We start from the raw sequence: 17,076 nt of genomic DNA, 5'->3' as shown, positions 1-17,076 counted from the left end.
ATGTGTACATTTTATTTGTTGTGAAGCACTTTGTGATTTTTTTATCTGTGAAAAGTATACTATATTATATATATTTGTTATAGACATTATATGGTCAGCTTTGGAAGGCAAGTTTATTGCCTTCCAAAGCAATAGAACACAAAAGAACACATTTCAATAACAAGGCATTTCAAAGTGATTTACAATTTAAAAAAAAGAAAGAGAAATACAACAGCAGCAGCATTAAATATTTAAAGGGTATATTAAAACATAATAAAAACATTTAAATAGAGAGTTAAAAGACATTTAAGAAATACTAAAGGAACTAAAGGTTACAGTTAGGGCTGAGGTGCAACAGAGACGATTATTTTATTTTTATTTAAACTCAGTGGCAAACAGGCGCGTTTTCAGGCTCGATTTAAAATAATTAATTGATTTTGGAGGTTGGTGTGTATCTGATGTAGTACATATATCAGTCCAGCAGAGGGCGGTAATGCAAGGTGGTGACATTTCACGGGCAAAAAAGAAAACGAAGAAGAAGAAGAGAAGGCGGAGCTTAATCGGTGAAAACGTCGACGTCACTCCCTCCGTCTGCTCAGCTCTGTCCTCCACAGCTCAGGTTAGCACACATTAGCCTCTTTATTAACTGACTGAACGGTTTCTACGTGTCTACACTGAACCGCTGTGATTTGTTTTAACAGCCCAACCGAGAAATGTGCTAACGTTAGCTCGAGTTAGCAGGCGGCGGTTGTCTTCGTTAACTCCGTGAAACTCATGCTAACTTTTAGTTTAGCGTTTTTATAGTTTTTTTTTTTTTTTTTTAAAGTTAAAAGTTAGCTCGGATTAAGTTTGTCCCTTTGATAACGCGAGTGAGTCAAAAGTTAGCCGTGAAATGTTGAGCTCGGCCTAAACAGTTTTAAATAGCAGGCTTCTCACTCTTAAACCTGTGGAAACTGAATATACTTTATGTTTAACAGAAGTTAGTGCGTATTCACTTATATTTTATTCTGCTTTTTCATTCTGCTTCTATAAACTGAATAAATTATAAAAACAAATCTTATCTATTTATAACTGTACCTGGAACTGGAACTGGACCAATATCTATTTACTTATGCGTGTAACTACATGTTAAAGCAAATAATCTGTGAATTCTGTAAATAATGTTTTCTACGTCATCTGTCGAAAGAAACTTTATTTATAAAGCACTTTACATGTGAATGACGAAAAACATAGGATATTATAAATCATTTAAAACCAATTTAACATTCAGGTCAGCGCTGGGTCTTGTTGTAAACCTGCAAAATGTTATTAATTGTATTTCATTATATATTTCTTATATCATTTGTATTTTAATTGCATGTTAATATTATTTTTCTTTAAAATAGGAAAGTACCTTGTAAACTTGTTTTGAAAAGTGCTGTATAAACAAAGTTTATTATTGTATTGCGATAAACGTTCATAATTAATATTTACTATTGAGCTTAATATATGTTTTTTAGATTAATGCAATTTTTTGTGTGCTTAATGTAGGACTGAAACAGTTACTCAATCAATTATTAATTGTCAACTATTTTGACTATTTATTATCAATTATTCGGTATAAATTTTTTAATTTTTTTATTTTTCAGCTCCTTAAATGTGAATATTTTTTAGGTTATTTGCTGCAAATAACAAAGAAATCATTAAAACTTAATAATTTTGGTTTGTAGACAGAACAAGACATTTGAGAACATCATCATTTCTAGGTTTTAAACAATTACTCGATTACTCATGAGAATAATTGACAGATTAATCGATTATGAAAATAATCGTTAGTTGCAGCCATAGCTCAAACAGTCATCTATTGTTGTGTTGATATTGAAGACGGCTGTATTTCAATCCTTATTATACCTGGATTATTTTTAATTATGCCAACTTTTATGAGATTTAAATATTAATTTGGTCCTTCACTGTGTTTCATGCAGTCATTTTGGTGTGTGTGTGTGTGTTTGTCTGTCTGTGTGTGCAGCAGCAGCAGCAGCAGCAACAGCAGCAGGATGGACATGTCCAGCAGGCTGTTGATGTGGCAGGAGCTGGCAGAAAGCTGTGGTCTCAGTACAGTTTATCAGGGCGTTCAGCAGGTGTGGAGGCTGCTGCTGCTCTGCCTCATCTGCAGACTTTTTTTCAGACTGGGTGAGGGGAATACTTTCTGAAAGTTCCACAATGTTCGACTTCACCACAATTACACAACTTGTGCAATATGTTTTCCTCTGGTGGTGTATTTTGGAAAATTCATTAACCAGAGGGAGAATAACCAGCCCTTAACCCAATCAGTTTTTCACTTTACACTTCTCTAATTCAAATCCCAACCCAGCAGTGCTAAGAGGCTGATGTTGAAGGGAATGAGCTTGTGACAGTGATTTTCTGTTTGTTCCTCAGGAGGCGTGTCCACACTGAAGCATGTGGTGTCAGTGTTGGTCGGGATGTACGGCCTCTTCCTCTTCTTTGAGCTGCATATGCTGTGGGTGCTGTTGCTCAGTGCGCTCTGTTACCTCGTCTTGCTGCTCACGCGACACTCCTCCAGCAGAGGCCTCTTCCTCTCGCTTGTCATCCTCATCTACCTTCTTATTGGGTGAGAAAACAATGCAACAACCACACAACCTCCCTTAGTTACACGTACATGTGTTGGAAGAACTTAACCTTCTGTATCAGACTGCTCTATTTTCTTTTTCTTTCTTTCAGAGAGTTGCATTTAATTGACACGGGGACCTGGCATAAAATAAGAGGTAAATATTCCCAAATGTACACCGAGAAGGTTACAGTTCCTGATTTCACAACTGTTTTCTGCAGTTCTATTATTTTCTGTTTTATGGTGAGAGACAATTGCAGTATTACCTGCTTCACTACCTACCTATACAAAGAAATTTAATTAAATTGTAATATATATTAAAGATCCTACAGCAACAGAAGCATTCTTCAAGAACAACAAGTGTGTCTCCCAGCAACACATTTAACTTGTAACTGAAGTGGGTGATCCCTGCTATGTGAACAATGACTGTATATTTAACAGGAAACAGTGTTCCTCATGAATTAATATTGAAAACGATAAGTGGTGTGAGGGGAAAAAAGAAAGAAAACAGTGTAGCATAAAAGCTGTTTGTGTGTGTGTGTCAGGCTCTCAGATGGTGGTGGCCATGAAGGCCATCTCTCTGGCCTTTGACCTGGACAGAGGAGCAGTGGGCAGCCTTCCCTCTCCAGCTGAGGTCCTGGGCTATCTTCTCTTTGTTGGTACGGTCGTCTTTGGTCCTTGGATCAGCTTCTCCAGTTATAAGAACGCCACTGAAGGCAGAAAACTGGTGAGTCTATGATGTTTCTTGCTTGTGTTCTTCTTGTATAGTTCTGTGGAAGTAATGAGGTGGTTTGTTTCCTCAGAGCTGGTTGTGGCTTCAGAGTTCCTTCATCAGTCTGCTGAAGAGTCAGATCTGTTTGCTGGTCTCCACCTGCATCGCTCCGTACCTCTTCCTTTTGTTCATCCCTATCCAAGGAAACCCAGTCACAGAGAAGTAAGAAACATTTTTACTCCAAGTCTTTACTCCATGTGTAGCAAAAAGTTTTACAGATACATGAACAAACACTGGTTTGAGAGCAGACTGTCTGTTTTTCTTTCCCTGCTTCGAAGATTATTTTGACAAAGGTAAGTCCTGCAACACTTTATCTTGTGTTGGATACATTCTTGTTAGGTGACCAATCCAATCCAATCCGCAAGACTTCCCTGCAGGAAGTGGAACTAATCAGATTATAGGCCTGTAAGTAATATAAACCAGAGTAGCACTCGTCTTTCACTCAGAGGGGGTACAGAGACCCTCTTTGGTGTAATTAAGTTGGAAATTTTAAGTGTTCAGTTTGAGAAATAATATGTGCATTTCTTTATGTGTTGTGCTCCAAAGGTGGCTGCGTGCTTATGAGATTGCAGTGTCCTTCCACTTCAGTAACTACTTTGTGGGTCACCTCAGTGAAGGCACCACCATGCTGGCTGGAACAGGCTTCACTGAAGAGAAGGACAACATCAGATGGTGAGTTAAGCTGGAGCTAATCTGTGATCTGACATCTTTGAAGAAAAGCTCAGTTTTTGTGTCTGTGGTGACATTCCATTTCTGGATACTGTTCTACTAAGCAGCTGCACACACACACACAGTACCTTCAGCAGAAAGGTCGATTTAAGATCCCCCCACTTCATGTTTGGGTACTACATTACCCTATTACCCTCTAACTTGTTTATATGTTTTATTTGCAGGGATATGAGTGTGGTGAAACCTCTGAGTGTGGAAATGCCTCGCTCCATGGTGCTGGTGGTGACGTCCTGGAACATCCCCATGTCCCGTTGGCTCAAAACCTGTGAGTGTGGGGCTCCTACACAATGTGTTTTTTTTTTTTCTCAGTGTGCAAAAGTTTTATCAGAAGTTGATGATAAATCTTTTATTTTTTATGTACAATTAATTGTTTTTCATTACCCCAGAATGAGCCTTTTCTTATATCAGTAACCATGTCAGCTCTACATAGGGAGCCATTTTGCATCACCATGTTTTCACAGCAGCCCCACAATGGACAAACTAAACATCTTTTTAGTTTTGATGCTAAGTGAAGGCTACATACGTTTTACAACACACTGGGAAAGGAGGCATGGTGTAAGGGAAATACAGCAGCAATACAACATGTAACTTCACTAATAAAATAAAAAATTAAATGTTAATTCTCCATACCGTACCTTAAGTACCATTTCTCATTTTTGCTTCTGAAACTCAAATCATGAAAATGATTGTTAATGGTATTTACACTCTTTGTTTATTACATATCACTTTGTTTTTCACATTGATAAATGTGATAATATGCAAGTGTATTGTAGCCTATATTTGTGTGTATTTTCGTCATGTTGTGAATTTGCTGTGTTCTCTTGTTCTGCAGATGTGTTTAAAAACGCCATGAAGCTGGGGACGTTTGCAGCCATCCTTGTGACGTACACAGCCAGTGCCTTACTGCATGTTAGTAACAACTCGCATTTAGTCACATTTTTTAATTTTCCTTGTCACAAAATGATCCTAATGTTTTCCGTCTTAATATTTTGAGGCTACAGCTGTTGCCATACCATCATTACAGGTTTACATGTCTCTCCCCAAACCCAACCAAAGAGAGCACTAACCTAATTTGACAATCATTCTGTTGAGTTTGTCAGAACCTAAAATGAACCCAATGCAGTCAGTGTACATACATATACTGTATGTTGGAAGCAAATGATATCTAAAATTTCTCAACCTTGCATCAGAATGAATAATTGTTAAAGGACCAGTTTGTAGAATTCAGGTGGGATCTATCAACAGAAATGTTATACAATATTTAAAATGTTGTTTTTGTGTATTTATTAAACTTCACATTGCTGAATTATACACTCTGTTCCTTAGCCATTTGTAGAAGTGAAGTGCTCTACCATAATTTAAATGTATTACAAAGTGAATATTGATCTTGGGATAATGTTAAGAAATTAATATGGCAAATCACTTTCACTTCACGGGACACACGGTGGTGTAGTGGTTAGCACTCTCGCCTTACAGCGAGAAGACCTGGGTTCGAGCCCCGGTTGGAACAAGGGCCTTTCTGCATGGAGTTTGCATGTTCTCCCCGTGTGTGCGTGGGTTCTCTCCGGGTACTCCGGCTTCCTCCCACAGTCCAAAAACATGCAATGTGGGGATAGGTAAATTGGACACTCCAAATTGACCATAGGAGTGAGTGTGAGAGTGAATGGTTGTTTGTCTCTATCTGTGTGTGGCCCTGCGATGGACTGGCGAACTGTCCAGGGTGTACCTCGCCTATCGCCCGATGTAGCTGAGATTGGCACAGCACCCCCCGCGACCCTCTGGTGGAGGATAAAGCGGTAGATGATGACTGACTGACTTTCACTTCACATGGAAATAAATTACAGGCTCTTGACATCTACAGTATTTGGAGTGTAAACATTCACCACTTGAACCTAAAGTGCTGTTGTGTTGTTGTTGTTTTTTGTTTTTTTATTCAGGGTATGAGTTTCCACCTTGGAGCTGTTCTCCTCTCTCTGGGATTCATCACATATGTTGAACATGGTATGAAGAACATTTCTGTTTGTTCATATAGAGTATTTATCTTAATTTTAACGACTGGTGAAGGTGAAATAAAGCTGCATATTAAATCAGGGTAACAGTGGCCAGCACTTGAATGGTCCAGGTTGTTAATTCGTCTTTCTTCTCCTCAGTTCTGAGGAAGAGGCTTGCATCCATCTTCAGTGCTTGTGTCCTGTCCAGGCCTTGTAACTCTGGCTGCAGCCATCAGCACAAGAAGGTAAACACTCAGAACACAGACTTTGGTCTCCAGCTAAAGTGTATAAATCTAGAGCATAGGAGGTGGACGATATTTGCCATTTTTTCGTATTTGGCCTATTATTACTAATTACTAACACTTAGTGACTTTCTTTTATCAATTAAATTCGTTATTAACACATTATTATTATTCCTGTGGGGTTATAAAGTCAGAGGATCATTTTAAACACATTCCTGTACATCCCACACAACACAGTGTGTGGTCTTGTTATCAGTTTCTACTTTTTCTTGGTGTTTGTAGGAGTACTGGGTGGTGATGTTGAACCTGCTATTCAGCTTCTTGGTCATCTTCCACCTCACTTACCTGGGCTCTATGTTTGATCCTGGAGTTGATGAATATGAAGTAGAAGAGGTAAGAGAATGCCAAATAAGTGAGGTCAAAGACAAATCTGTATTTGTTTACTAAACAAGATATTGTGCAGGACACAGAAAAGCCAAACAAATGGATAAGATTCTGTCCATTGATTGTCTGAAAGGTTGTCGATTTGAGGCTGTTTGCAGAGTTTATTCTGTTTGTGCTCGTTTGTCACACGTATGTTTCCTGTGTGCAGGGTTACGCAGCCATCCACACCATCCAGAGGTGGTCTGAGCTGAACTGGGCAAGCCACTGGGTTGTGTTTGCCTGTTGGATCTTCTACCGTTTAATCCAGTGACACTGGACTGGATTGTAACTCTGCAAGACACCACACAATACAATGGGTTTGTGTGGGTGAGGTCATGTTCATATTACTCCGTTAAAATCTCTGCTCCGGATTAAACTTGCTGTCCACACAAACTTTTTTGGAGCCTGAAAAAGTGAGAAGTATAAAAATGCTGCCGTCTCCATGTTAGTTTGCAAACTGTGGGGCTGCGTTTTAGTCTGGGTGGACAAAAACAGAGAGCTTTGGAAGCAGTGATGAGTTCACTTCCTCATTAGGTGTTATTAGCCACTTCTCAACCATCAAAGGCTCAGTTAAAAGTTACTCCAACTTTGTCGTCGGTCACATAACAGAAATCCTGGTTCTTTCTCCTCAACTTTGTGTTTTGCTGTCAGCACTTTCTGAAACTAAGCAACTGGTACGTACGCCATGGTACATATAATTTTATCCGTGTTATTGTTGATGCCATTTAAAATATAGTCGTATGGATGCGGCCTGAATATCAGGGTGTTCCTGGATCTGATGGGAATGAGGAGGATTCGTCTGGACACCTGTGGTCAGGTGGATATCAAAGCAAAATGACACTTTACAGCCTCTATCACATACCTCCAGTGTACTGTATTCCGCCTGTGGATATTTACTTAAAGGATTATTCCAGAATCCTTTTATTCAAAAGAAAGAAAAACACTTTTCAGACCAAATAAACTGCATGCGCGTGTAGTTTGACGTGTAGAGACAGGTGTGTTTCAATGTTGGGTCCAAAGTCATTTCAGCATGTTTAAGTATACATACATGTGTATATATTTATATGTTTTTTTGTTTTTTTCTACAAAATGTTTGTGCCAATGTAAACTCTTGAGGTGAGTCTTTTTTCAGAACACTATCAAAGTGACTCACCGGAGGAAACTCTTGAGATATCGCACATTATAATCGATTTTTTTAATAAACGCATATTAAAGTGAATGATCAGTGTTTTTGATCTCTGAAATTATTTCGTAGTGACAAAGAAAAGATCTCATTTGGAGATGAGGCTGATCTGGGTAAGTACATAGAAATTAGGGCAGCCGATAATCGATGACATTTATTGGCCCATATGTTTAGCTGATTTTCTCTTTTTCCTTCATCTGATAAAATATAAATGATCACAAAAAATCCAAAAGAAACTTCAGAAACCAGTTAATGAACAACACTAATGGTCTGCCTCTTCAATCTACATGTTATGCCTGCACTGCAGTGCAGCTATATACAGTATTTTAAGAATAAAAGTAATGTATAAAGAAAATATGAAACGGGTCATCAAAAACCATTCAAATCAAAATTTTACTTGGATGAAAAGGGAAAGTTTGAGTGACTTTAACAACATTTATCAGAGAACAAGAATAAGTTTCAGGGAACGAGTAATGCTGATTATTAACAAAATGGTATATAAATATGTTCTAGTCTTAAGGCAGGTTACATAAAATGGCATAATGTGGTGTGTAAACCTAGAATAGTACGATTCAATGTAGCACAGCTTTAATCGACATTTCCTTTTTCCCTTTGAAAAACATAAACAAAATAACACAAAGCTGCGTTCTTTGCTGCTTCACACCCAGAGTGACCGGACCTGGACATGACACAGGCACCGAAGATGGATGTCTGGATGGAGTAACTACAGAACCAGTGTGTTCACTGGGTGAACATGTACAGTAATTACAGTACTTTTCTCCTCAGATGAGTTTCGCAGCGTCTTGGATGGACTTGGATCCCTCACCTGTCCTCTCACCTGTATCTAGTCAATCATTAACGACTCAGACCAACACGGAAGCAACAGGACACACGTCTGCGAGAATCACTCCCGACACCTCAGCCTTTCATCCCTGATTCAGTGACATTACGAGGTCAGTTTTTGTTTATTGGGCTGTTTGTTGCCCTGATGTTTTAACGTAACAGTCGACCAGTGATGGATTGTTCCTGACTCTGCGTTTGATAAGAGACAGGTGCACAAAGTTTTAATCAGAATGGGAAGAGGGACAAACTGTAGCTGGATCGAGCCTGAGATTCCTCTGTCCTCACAATTCTTCAGTGGTAAGTTAATGACCTATTACATATTTTAATATCTCCAGTAATGTGTGTGAAGTGTGTTTCCTTCTATGTCATTATATTTTCTATTGTGTGTTTATGTACACTATGTTGGTATATGTGTGTACACACATATATATACATATGTCTATATATACATATATGTATATATATATATAGATACATATATGTATCTATAGATATATAGTATATATATATATACTGTATATATATGTATATACATACTGTATGTATGTATGTATGTATATATATATATAAATAAGTGCAAATTATGTGATGTTGTAGAAGAGGTGAGATTAAATAAGTTTAAAACTTCTTCTCACTCCTATTCAAACATAAGAAGCAACAAATGAATGTGAATGATTTGATTTGAACATTTGTTCTTCTTTATGTTCGAAATGAATAGACTAAAGTTTAAACTAAAACCAAGGTTTTCGGAGTGTTCTAGATTCAGAAGGTTTTGTGTTAACAGGTAGGAAGTACTGGGATGAGATGGATCCTGACTCATTCCCTGGAAAATTCTTGGTCAGTCTGTACCAGGAATCTTCCTACTATGCAGATCTATGTTGAAATAAATTCATGCATTATGTTCAAGAAATGGAATATTATTTTCTTGATTTGCATTTGTGAATCCTCAGCTATTAAAGGTGAGCTGTGGCTCTTCCTCATCCCGGCCGGCCTCGCTGTTATTCTCCTGGCCGTGTTTCTGGAGGAGTTGGGCTTCATCCTACGTCAAATTCCCTCATCCCGACGGAAACGGCTTTACCTTTGGATATTAGGAATGTATCCGGTAACATTCACCACCGCACTTCTTTACCTGAAACCATTCTAATAAATCAAAACTCTGGAATAATCTCCATGTTTTCATTCTTTTTTAACCCAGGTTTTCACCTTCACCTCCCTCATAGCGCTGTATGTGCCACGCTCTTCCTCCCTGTGTAATTTCATTGCTTCACTGTGAGTAAAACATTCTCCATATATAAACTGTGGACAGTAACGAGATAGTGTAACCAAGTGTGTTGTGGATTTGTGCGTCTGTGCAGGTATCACTCCATCACCCTGCTGAAGTTCATGGATCTGATCACAGATTTCTTTGGAGGGAAAGCTCGTATGCTTGCTGTGCTGTCTGGACAGAAGGTGTCTCCAGATCCTTTCCCCTGTTGCTGCTGCTGCTGTCTCCCACTGGTGGCCATCAATAGGTTCTGAGCAACAACCTATGTTTGCATTTATTTTGTGACATTTAGTGGCCATTAAGAGCTTCGAGTATTGGTACGTTTTTTTGAAGTGTGGTTGCGCCAAAAAATGACTTAATCAATTAGTTTCGCGAGTTTGGTACTTTTTATGTTACTTTATTCACTTTATGTTAACTTAAAGGGTGAATGAGGGATTATTTTAACATAATTAATGTCTATTTTCAGGCAAAAAGTCATTATAATGTAAAGAATTTAAAGCGGGGCTCTCAAACTCGATTAACACTAAACATCTAGTCTGGTCGGTAGGGGCCGGTGCAGTGACAAAAAGTCCAAACTTTATGGGAAAAAGCAACTGTCTAAGTCCCAGTATAAATTTAAATTATATCTCATGATATCGTAATAACAATATTTGTATACAGTATTTCACAGATTTTCCAAAATAAAAGTGTCTGTTGATATGGAACGATATATAGTTCACAATTAAAATGTATTTATGATGTAAAATGAAAAAAGATTCAATTTTAAAACATAGAAAGAAGAAATAACTCATTATAACTTCATATTAAGTGGCGACCTCTGATTTAAAGAAATAGTTATTTAGGAAACTTAGTTGCATGTACATTACCTTATCGACAGAGTTGACACAGTTGGTCATCATGTAAGAGCCATAAACTGTAAACTGTAGGTATTTCCCTTAGTCAACTACTGCATAGAATGTCACTATGAAGTGCCACTTTACAAACGGCTCACAATATTAAAACTACACCAGTTTAAGGGGACACAGTCATGTCACTTTGCCTTCTCCGTTTTGTAATCTGCTCACTGTTCTACACCAAAGTCCATAGAGAATGGGATGTATACATAATGGTGTAATCTGGTTGTTGTGTGGACAGTGTGACCCTAACATGTTGACATGCTGCGTGTCCCCCTTGTCTTCTTTGTAGCAGCAGCCGGGGCTGGATGATGTTTGCTGTGCTGCAGCTCTCTGTTGTCCGCAGCATCCTGTTCTTTGTCACTCTGGTGCTGTGGACGGACGAACGGTACAACTACGGCGACGTGAGTGATTTATCACGACTTGCATCCAAGCTTTTTAAAGGTTCATTAGGCAGGATTGCGAGAAAAAAATGTCAATTTTCGGCTCTCTGTCTTGAGCTCCTCTCATCTGATGAACGTAGACAATCAGCCTGTTCGTTTGTTAGGTTTCTTTACACTGTAGGCAGTTGTTGCTGGTGGCATATTCTAAGAAATTTGGAGGATTTATGCCAAAAAATGTTTTTGCATCAAAGAATGAAAATGAGCACACTGAGCTTGAATTTGACCTGAGAATAGCTGCATGAACCCTGGATGTAGTTATTAACAGGCTTCAAAATGTAGAATCAGCACTACATACTGTATATTCTTCAGTGTCACTGTTCTTGTTCTCCAGGTTGATTCAGTTGACCCTAACCTGTATGTGAACGGTATCATCGGAGTGTCAACGTTTGTGTCCTTCTATGGCCACCTGCTGTTTTACAAAGCAACTAAGAGCGCTCTCCATGGTTATGGACTGAGAGCCAAGTTCATCTGTGTCATCATGGTGTTGGTGCTCTGTGGATTGCAGAATAGCATCTTAGAGACCATGGGTGCTCTGGAGGTCATCCCCTGCACACCACCCTTCTCTGACCTGACCAGGTCTCAGTGTAAGTCACATCTGTCACATTCTATCATCTGTACGAATTTCCATTTAAAAAATAGACCATTATTTTCCATTTTCCATTGCCAGGATAGATTTTTTTCTTTCTACATTGATTTATTTTAGGCCTTGTTTGTCACTGCTTCTCGGATCGGTGTCTTATGTTATCGTTCCACTCTTAGTGATCTACCACTACTGTGTGATTGTGGAGATGTTCTGCATTGGCCGGTACGCCCGCCATACTTTCCGTAAGTTGGAGCCGAGCGCGGTGCCGGATGTGGAGCGGCCATTCAGTGTCTGGCAGGAGGAAAAAGCAGTTCAAACAGATGAGGTGCAGCCGGTGCGTCAGAAGCTTGCCGTGTCCTCAGAGGAGTCTTGGCCTGGCCACTGCTGTGTCAGTGCCTCCAATCCAAGTTACAACAGTGACGGTGAGGATACTCTCTGCAGGATAGAGCATGCACCTCTGGATGGTTTCCCCTTCCCTCAGGCCAGAGCTCAGAAGCCAGGCAGAGCCAAGTCACTGGAGCCCAAATCTGCAGAGGAACCGGGAGTAGATTTGACCCACATTACAATCAGAGCTGACATTAACTGTCAGGACTGTAAGGGTGACACTGTGGTTTGAACAACTATGGAGGACCTGTACCAGCACAGTCTTGAGGCAGTGCTGGTAAGCCAGTATCAGCATCCCGATAGCTGGCACTGTCTGTGTCTCTGAGGCCTTATGTGAAGGACTGTGCTACGATAAACAACTGATACATCGCCCTCTTCCTCCACATGGTGAAAATTCACAGATATATTTTGTTTTACTGTACAAACTGTTACAAACTGTTACACTGCTTCCACACACACACACATCTTTAATTACAGATAAGCGGATACAATACTCAGTCTGATACTGGTCAAAATCAATGGATCCAATATCACAAACACCTTACATCTTATATGATACAAAACCCCCAAAACATAAAATCACATGAATGCTTCACTAAGCACAGACTGTAAAATGTGGGCTATTTATATATTCTTTATAAAAGCAAAATATTTGTTACATAGTTAAAACCCTATGTTTTCAAAATGGCCTTGTGGTAAATGCATCAGCACAAATGAGTTCATTGCTTGATAGTATAAAAATGGTTAAAAAAAAAGCTGTCTACGACTAATATTGGTATTGGTAGATATTCATGGTTGTGATATTGGGATCTGTATTGGACAAACAATGTGGTATCATCCCTGTTTTAATGGTACCAACCAAATTACGTTTGTAATGTCGAGTACCAATTCACAATAAATATATCAGCCCTAAGTTTATGTAACACCTTTACCTGAGGAATAACACACAAACCAGGCAATTTAATTAGGGTGAACCCATGGCAAAAAGGAAGGGAACTTACTAAACCTTAACTAAAATAAACAAAAGAGAAGAAAACACTATAAAACATTGCTGCTGGAAGAGGTATCTGTGCCATTTGCAATATTTGAATAGTAAACTACTTACAACCAAAACAAAGCTAATGCTAATGTGAAGAATACTTACAATAAGGATTTTAATTTCAACTAACACACAACAGAAGATCTCTGGAATGATCCAACTCTTCAAGTTTGGCGTTTTGTAGCCGTTGGCCTCATTCTTCTCTTCCCTGCTTAGTTCTTCTCTGTGTCTAAAACTTGGGCAGAGTCAATGCTGTAGCTGATTACTGATGCTTCTCCTCTGAGCTTGATTTCGTATATAGGTCCCTCCTCCACGTGGCACTGAGCTATCACCTCTCTTTTGATGTGCTCATGGCCATAGAAAGAGACTGTGACAAGCTGCTTTTCCCCAGGTTGCAGATGACCATACATTGGCAAGACATCAAATACCTCTTCTGCATGCACAGGACACTGTGTCCTGTTCTGTTCATATACACTTGGCCAGGGTTTACGTGTAACTGTAATTGCAGGAAAAGGCATTCTAGATGGAGCTGTCTCATCTTCAGTCTCATTTTTGTCATTTTTCTGCTGCTCCCCATCTTTGTGCATGTCTGTGTCTCTGACAGTACAGTGTTTTTGGTCCGCGAGGTAAGCCCAGCGGTAGGACACAGGCAGCTGGGAACAGTTTGTCATGGTGATTACTCTGAGAGTTTCAGTGTAGTTAAGCACACATCCAAAATCCACTGTGGTGGAGGAGAAGTGAAGGTTGGGAAAGTGGACCTCAGCACGCAGCTCCACCCTATCTTGTTGTGGTTGTCCTGGATAAAACACCTCAAGGAACTTATCCACTACCCGAGACACTCGATCACAGCAATCAGGATTAAAGCATATCCACAAGTCAACCTGTTTACCATCATCTAAAACCATGGACCACGAAGTATTTGAGCTTTGAGTTTCTGGGGCCTCACACAACGAGAATGGCTCTTCAAGACAGATATTTATTGAGACAGGTAGAGATGATATATTCTTCAGGACCAATTTCTCATATATGCGCTTGAGACTCTCTCCTGGTACCTTCCCTATGCAGAAGTTGAGATGCTTGGAGGAAAGGCTGAGCAGAGGAGCAACAAAGTGACAGATAACATCAACAGTCATAATCTGCTCATTACAGCCCTGTTCGCCCACAACACCACGGCACACCAGACGTTCCTGCACAACCTTGGCAGAGTCTGAAGATCCCTTTAGCACCATGTCAACAGAGCAGCCTGGTAAAAGCTTTACTCGAGAAGGGGTGAGGCTGAACACAGGCTCCTCCTCTTTTTTAGAGGCCACTGAAGATCCAAGACTTTGAACATCTTTCTTCTTGGGAGTGCGAGATTTAGTGTTAGGCAAGAGGCCATCAATCCCCCAGTACAACCAATTTGTCCGTTGGCCATGGTTGGTCAATTTTAAATGGTACTGACATGACCCAGGGCTAAAGTATTGTCCTAAGTCAAGTCTGGGTGCAAAAGGCTTGTCACTAACAATTGTGGTGCCAATGCCTGTGGCTGACAGAGGTATTATGTGCGTTTGACTGTCCTGGATGGACACTTCAAGCTTTTCCTGGAAGGTGATTGTGTCCTTCAGGTGGGCTACTACACGTAGCTCCACCTGGCTCTGTGGAGACACTTCCCCTTCACTGGGCTCAACGTGCCAAAAGGACTTCTTAAGGCCCAAGTGAGTCGTAAAGCTGGCTGGAATAGGGGAGTGGTTTGACAGGTTCAGAGTTCTAGTAATGTTCATGAGAACTGGGATTCTGCCAAAGTCTAGCTCTGGGCTCTGAATGTGAACAACTGGACCCTGCCCAATAAATGATAAGTCCACCTCCAGAGGAGGCTGGGTACAGCCAAACAATGCAATACGAAGAGTGTGATGCAGTCTTCCAGTGGCCTTAGCCAGCAGAGTCACAGGAAGCTTTACTGAAGTTTGAGGAAGAATGACTCCTCTGGGTGTGGAACAATAAAAAAGCAATGATGGAAACTCCTCAGCTTCCTTATAAAGCACGCCATAGCAGGCAGGCAGACTGCTGGGGTTGGTAAGCTGCACTTGATGTTCATAGGGGATACTGAGGAAACACCTTTGAAACTGTAACTCGGGAGTGTCCACCACAATCTCGGGAACAACACATCTGGCATTGATGGGCAGAGTCCCAATCTCCTTTCCAACACCTTCCATATCCACCACCAATGCCACTCTATATGTCCTGACTGTGTTGGAGCACAGAGTCACTTTAATGGTGACATCTGACATAGCACACACACAATCTTGTGCAGGGCTGATGTTGAACTCCATAGGTCGTGTAAAAGGATCACTTGCAGTACTGCCTTCCCAATTGTTTCTGAACACCTCAGATACCTGCATGGCACAGGTAACACTAGGAGATCCCTGTCCATCTCCCAGGACACGTAGGGCAAAGTTCATAGGCACAAAGGAGGTGTTGAATAGAGTAAATGTCAATGTTTGTGGAAAACCAAAGGGTACATCTCCAAAGTTGAGCTCTGAAACATCAAAATGAAATGTGGGGCAAACAACGCAACCCCTGAAGGTAAGGGTAAGTGGTTTAGGTTGTCCTTGGATGGTTAAAATTATGTCCTCAGAGAAAGTTCCCAAGTTGTGACTCTGGAAGGTGATTTTCACTGACTGGTAGGCCCCAAAGGGGATGACACCTTCCTCAGGGATGAAGGAGAAACAGTGGCCAAAAGTGGTGTCAGGGCATGACAGCTTAAAAGGGGCATTAATCAGCCCCTTGTTGGACACCAGTACTTCATAACAGCTTTTGTCACCAATGAATACATTTTTCATATTCAACTGGTTAAAGTTGAGCAGAAGTTTCGGTCCCATGCCCTCACCCTTGATTGAGAGAGGTAACCGAGACTGACGGCCTGTGATATCACAGTAGATTGTTTGCGCATAAAGCTTTGCCTTATTAGGCTTGAAGAAAATGTTGAACGTTTGAGTCATTTGTGGCCATATTTCACCTGCCGCTGGCTGCAGAGTAATACAGCTGTGTGACAGGGTGAGGTGGTCCAGTGGAGTCTGGCTTCTACCATATTGCAGAGCTCTGGTCAGTAATGGGAGGTGATGGATTGCTGTGGGGTCAGACTGGTACTGAGAAATCAACTGCTCTCTCTCCTTCTCTTTCATTTGTTGGAGAACTGGACTTTCCCTAAATATACTCAGGTCCTCCTCCTCCTTGCTCGGCCACACTGACCAATGGTATTGAAGAACGGTGTCACTCGTGTTAGTGAGAGACACTTTGTGTACATTGGCCAGGGAGATGTAAGTCTTGTTCAGTGCGACAGAGTCTGGCTCCAAGTGGATGTCCAGTTCCTCACAAACCCCATACAAGCTGATGTACACATCCTCACCAGTATGGTAGTGCAGCAACAGGTCTTGTCTGTGTTCCCCTGTGGTCATGGGATTGAAACTGACAACCACCTGTATGCTCTCATTCACTTCAAGAGTCCCACAGGAAGGTGTCACTGAGAATGGCCTCTGTGTGTGTAGTTTGAACTTGGCTGTGCTGTTTCCAATGTTAATGACTTGCTGAGTCCTTTCTGTGGAAGCTTTCACTGGACAGAGAGGGAAATGGAGCTCATCTCGAAAGTTCAAAACAGCACGTGGCCCAATAGCACTGACTGGGACCTCAAACCGCTCCCTGTCTGTCATAAAAAACAGTCTGT

The 17,076-nt window shown here is 40.6% G+C and overlaps 2 protein-coding genes across 6 annotated transcripts; both read left to right on the top strand.

Annotated features, from left to right (window-relative positions):
- Positions 1 to 529: 529 nt before the first annotated feature.
- LOC131469253 (protein-serine O-palmitoleoyltransferase porcupine-like) lies at positions 530 to 7,963 on the top strand. Of its 4 annotated transcripts, none has more exons than XM_058644233.1 (13): positions 530 to 598; positions 1,988 to 2,151; positions 2,398 to 2,590; positions 2,701 to 2,744; positions 3,133 to 3,314; positions 3,391 to 3,521; positions 3,906 to 4,031; positions 4,253 to 4,353; positions 4,921 to 4,997; positions 6,026 to 6,089; positions 6,239 to 6,324; positions 6,604 to 6,714; positions 6,914 to 7,963. In XM_058644233.1, the coding sequence occupies exons 2-13, from the start codon at positions 2,016 to 2,018 to the stop codon at positions 7,013 to 7,015; spliced, it is 1,353 nt and encodes a 450-aa protein (XP_058500216.1). In that variant the 5' UTR covers positions 530 to 598; positions 1,988 to 2,015; the 3' UTR covers positions 7,016 to 7,963. The 4 variants fall into 4 exon arrangements, with proteins under 4 accessions (XP_058500216.1, XP_058500218.1, XP_058500217.1 ...); XM_058644235.1 differs by having other exon boundaries at positions 556 to 598; positions 1,994 to 2,151; XM_058644234.1 differs by having other exon boundaries at positions 573 to 598; positions 1,991 to 2,151.
- Positions 7,964 to 8,789: 826 nt separating this feature from the next.
- Positions 8,790 to 13,026, top strand: si:dkey-16n15.6 (organic solute transporter subunit alpha). Of its 2 annotated transcripts, XM_058641938.1 has the most exons (8): positions 8,796 to 8,880; positions 8,980 to 9,067; positions 9,721 to 9,872; positions 9,966 to 10,039; positions 10,126 to 10,281; positions 11,220 to 11,331; positions 11,702 to 11,954; positions 12,130 to 13,026. In XM_058641938.1, the coding sequence occupies exons 2-8, from the start codon at positions 9,001 to 9,003 to the stop codon at positions 12,567 to 12,569; spliced, it is 1,254 nt and encodes a 417-aa protein (XP_058497921.1). In that variant the 5' UTR covers positions 8,796 to 8,880; positions 8,980 to 9,000; the 3' UTR covers positions 12,570 to 13,026. The 2 variants fall into 2 exon arrangements, with proteins under 2 accessions (XP_058497920.1, XP_058497921.1); XM_058641937.1 differs by having other exon boundaries at positions 8,790 to 9,067; positions 12,130 to 13,025.
- The last annotated feature ends 4,050 nt before the right edge of the window (positions 13,027 to 17,076 follow it).

Source organism: Solea solea, chromosome 11 (assembly GCF_958295425.1).
Source record: "Solea solea chromosome 11, fSolSol10.1, whole genome shotgun sequence".
NCBI lineage: Eukaryota > Metazoa > Chordata > Actinopteri > Pleuronectiformes > Soleidae > Solea > Solea solea.
The sequence above is the reverse complement of the archived record's forward strand: the minus strand, read 5'-3'. Positions and strand labels throughout refer to the sequence as shown.